Below are 3,722 nucleotides of genomic sequence, written 5' to 3' on the forward strand. Positions count from 1 at the left end.
ATGGCCCCTGCCTGTGCTCAGGAAATCTCTAAATCAGATAAACCGCAGGAATCAATCCGAGCAATGTCGCTTACTATGCTCTTATCATCCCTCCTCTTCCTCTCTCCTTCTGGAGCCAGAAATTCAACCCTAAATCTCAGGCCAGGAAAAAGCCCCCAGGAGGGACCGCAAGCGGAGCAGCCCTCGCGGCCGCGGATCCTGCCCTTTGCCCTCCACCGCCGCCCACCTTCTCCCCAGCGCCCAACCTCCCTGCGGCTTGCCCAAACGACTGGGTCAGGCTTCCAGACTTAAAACGAAGTCGTTTATTTCAATTTTGCTTTCACATTATGTTCCAATACAATCAAAACTCCTGGACGAACCTCTCCAAGAAAAGTCCTGCGAATGAGTGCAACCACAGGTCCAGGGTGCCAGGTCATTGGCAGGCGACTCGGGATTCGGAGGCGTTGGTATAAAACGTACGCGGCGGGAGTTGCGGAGCAGAGGAGGGTTGGGGACATCCAGGAGCAGAAGGCGCGGGGAAGCTGCCACTCGGGCAGGCTGGTTTTGGGTCTTCCAATGGGGATGATTCCGACGCATTTGGAATCCGAAAAACCCAAACTTCGCTCCCAAGCGGGGCCCCATTTCTTAGGTTTGGGCCAAGCAAAGCAGGGCGCACAGGTGAAGCAGGCGGGCTGAGGCCTGGTGCAAGTGGGAGCTCCAACCAGCTTCAGGTGAGCCTTGGCGTCGGGCCTTTCTGGTGGCATTCTCGTGCCTCCTGCTTCCCTGAACCTCGCCCTGGGCACCCTCGGTCCCCAGCTTCACCTTCGAAGCCTGGGAAGATGCGGAGTTCAGAAAGCTGTTTCAGAAAAATAAAAGTCCCACTTTGACTTTATTGGATTAAAGCAAAATTAAATCTTGGCTATTCACATGTATGGTACAGAGGACGAGAAAGCGTTCGGAAGACCCTCCTGGGCGGTTAGCGGGGCCACAGAGCACGAGGGTGTTGACAAGCATGAGAACACCAAGCAGCCTTAGACTCACGACCACTCCGAACAGGACATAGAAATACAGGATCACGGCCAGTTTCCACTGGGAAGAGTTCTTCGTGTACAAACGATATATATTTATGTATATTTTAAACCAGTCACCAGCGAGGTGAGTCCTTTCTCAGCTAATAGGCAGCTGAGGATACAACGTATCTTCAGCTAATTAACCCGAAATGTTTTAAGAAGAGCAATACTTGTCAGATTAAAACTACTTTCCCCATTCAGAAACAAAAACAGAAAATAAAACAAAATAAAAAACTCAACCCCTCTCCAAACTAAAAAAGGAGTGGGGAGGAAAATATTAGATTTCAGTAACTGGGAGGTTTCAGAGGGGGACAGGGAAAATATTTCACATTACATAGTTAAATACAAAGTTTCTTTTAAATAATCGCTGGGAACATGAACATGGGAGTAAGAAACAATGACAAGGCAGTCTCTTTCCTTGATTACTGCAAGTGGACTGGGGGAGGCGAGTTTATTTTTGGAAACGGGAGTGCGCAGAGCTAAGCGGAATTTGCTTCTAACAAGGAAACACCAAGTTGTCCAACCGCCGGTGCGCACCTGATTACCCGATGAGGACGGGGAACGTGTGGGAAGTTTCAAGTGGTGCCGCTTTCTCGCCTTCTTAATTTCAGCCTGTTTGTCTCTCCCTCTCCTGCCTTCGCCCTCTCCCGGCCTCCATCCCGGTTAGGAGCCAGTCAGAGGGGAAACACGAGGAATCCGGAGAAGGTCGAGTACTTCCAGCCCCCCATTAAGTTCCCCCGCTCCAGCTTGAGGTATGCTCGGTCGCCTTTCTCCATTTGGATTAGGACTCCGTTGCTGGCGGCCTCCCTGGTCACGTCCTGGTCCCCAGCGAAGGCTGAAATCACCGGCCACCCGTTTAACATGAGGCTCACCTGGGAAAAAGAAAGACCTGATTTAGAAGAGGCACAACCTAGGTGGGGGCGCAGAGACGCGCGCCTCCGCGCTGGGCGAACAGCTCCGTAGGCATCAAGGAGGGGTCGGCGGGAGGAAGCGGGTATTTGCAGCTTACAGCTGAAGGTCCCAGGTGGACCAGAGGCCAAAGTATTTGGGTGAAAGGAAGCGTCTGCTCCCAACTCGGGAGTCATCTTCGTCCCAGTTTCTCAACTGCGCGCGCGCCTAGAGAATCCAACTGTGTATTATCCAGTTTAGTGAATCGCAGGTGGCTCTAGCGCCGGGAGACCTTCCGCGTCTCTCCCGCTTCCCCCAACCCCAAAGAGAAACTCAGGCAACTTGGCTCCTGAAAAACCAAAATCAAAGAGAACGCGGTCCCTCCCGGCCCTAGCTGCTGGGATGCGGTGAAGACGTCTGGAGAAGCTTAGCAAGGCTTTCGCCTGATTAGAAAGCGCATATGGAGGTGCGCACGGCTCCATCTCCAAAACGCTGGCTCCATCCCCGCCCAGCTCCTGCCCGCGCCCGCCGCAGCCTGCTTTGCCCTTGCGGTGGCCTCGCCAGTCCAGGGCCAGGTCACTGTCCACGGCCGCGCTTTCTGCTTCTGTCTGTGTTCAAAGGACACCTGGGCATCTCTGGGGCCCAAAAACAGAGAATACTGGCTGGGACGAGGACGGAGCTAGGAGGAGTGGCACTGTACATCCTCCTCTCTCCACCCTTCGTCCTCCAAGGCTCTCAGCTGCTAGTTCAAAAAAAAAAACCCGAATCATCCATAAAGGGACACCCCCCAGGCCGCCAGATTAGAGGAACGGGACCGTGTCCCACCCCGGGCCCTGAAGGCAAGAGGACAAGCCGCCTCTTAGCCCCCCGGTGCTGCGGCATGGGATCGAGGGTACGGGTGGTAACGGCGACAGCCTTAGGCAGCTCACAGAAGATAGGGCTGTCTGTGTGGCTAGCGGCAGCTGTCACCAAAAGTCCCCAGAGTCCCGTAGGAAAGCAGCGGAACCTCTTCCAAGGGTCCCACAAGGAGAAAGCAGAAAACGCTCTCAGGGGACGGAGACGGGTCGCTAGAGCCAGCGACTGAGAAAGCAAGGGCCCGCCCGAGCGGCCAAACGGCGAGGCTCTCCTATCTATCCCTTGGAGCTACCCGGGCACAAGGAGCTGCCACCTCTGTCCCCCACCTTCACAGAGCCCGCGCACCCCGCGGCTAGCAGTCCCCTGCGGGGCCTGGGCCTGGCCCGGGGTGGCAGCTGACCTGAATGGTCTGTCTGTTGTAGACTTTTACCACGTGGAAGTTAAAACTGTAGATCCCTTTGCGCGGGGCGATGAAAGTGCTGCGTTCGGAATCAAAGTTGTTCCCGATGTTCACTAGCACCTATGTGGAGACGGGAACGAAGGGAGGAGACCTGAGTCAGTCCCCGCTGCTGTCCCCGCGCCTCAGCGGAGCCCTTGCAGATCTCGGGCATGCGTCTTACCCCGCTGCTACACCCACCCCCGCACCCCAGATTCAATGTGCACCCCGAGGAAAGTGCGCTCACCTGGTCGAAGTAGATGATCATGGTGCGGTTACTCATTTCGGACGGCTCGTGGTTGGTGCTCCGGATGGCAGAGAACGCCACCTTGGCGCTGCCGGAGCGCACGGAGATGCCCAGGGCCGTGCCCGTGGGGTCGGAGGTGGGGTTAGAGTCGCACACCACCAGGCACTTGCCCTCCAGCACGATGGGCTCCGTCTCATTCTGCGCACGGGCCGGGCCTGCCAGCCACGTAGCGCCCAGCAGCAGCAGC

The 3,722-nt window shown here is 56.1% G+C and overlaps 1 protein-coding gene across 1 annotated transcript; it reads right to left on the reverse strand.

Moving 5' to 3' along the window:
- Nucleotides 1-279: 279 nt before the first annotated feature.
- On the reverse strand, nt 280-3,722 carry Cbln1 (cerebellin 1 precursor; the record flags this gene model as incomplete). The annotated part of the gene is given in 3 exon segments (XM_005388499.2): nt 280-1,921; nt 3,193-3,312; nt 3,476-3,722. Coding segments are annotated over 3 exon segments (565 nt in total), but the record flags the coding sequence as incomplete, so codon positions are not given.

The sequence above is a fragment of the Chinchilla lanigera genome, unplaced genomic scaffold, assembly GCF_000276665.1.
Source record: "Chinchilla lanigera isolate Chin_1 unplaced genomic scaffold, ChiLan1.0 scaffold00032, whole genome shotgun sequence".
Lineage (NCBI taxonomy): Eukaryota > Metazoa > Chordata > Mammalia > Rodentia > Chinchillidae > Chinchilla > Chinchilla lanigera.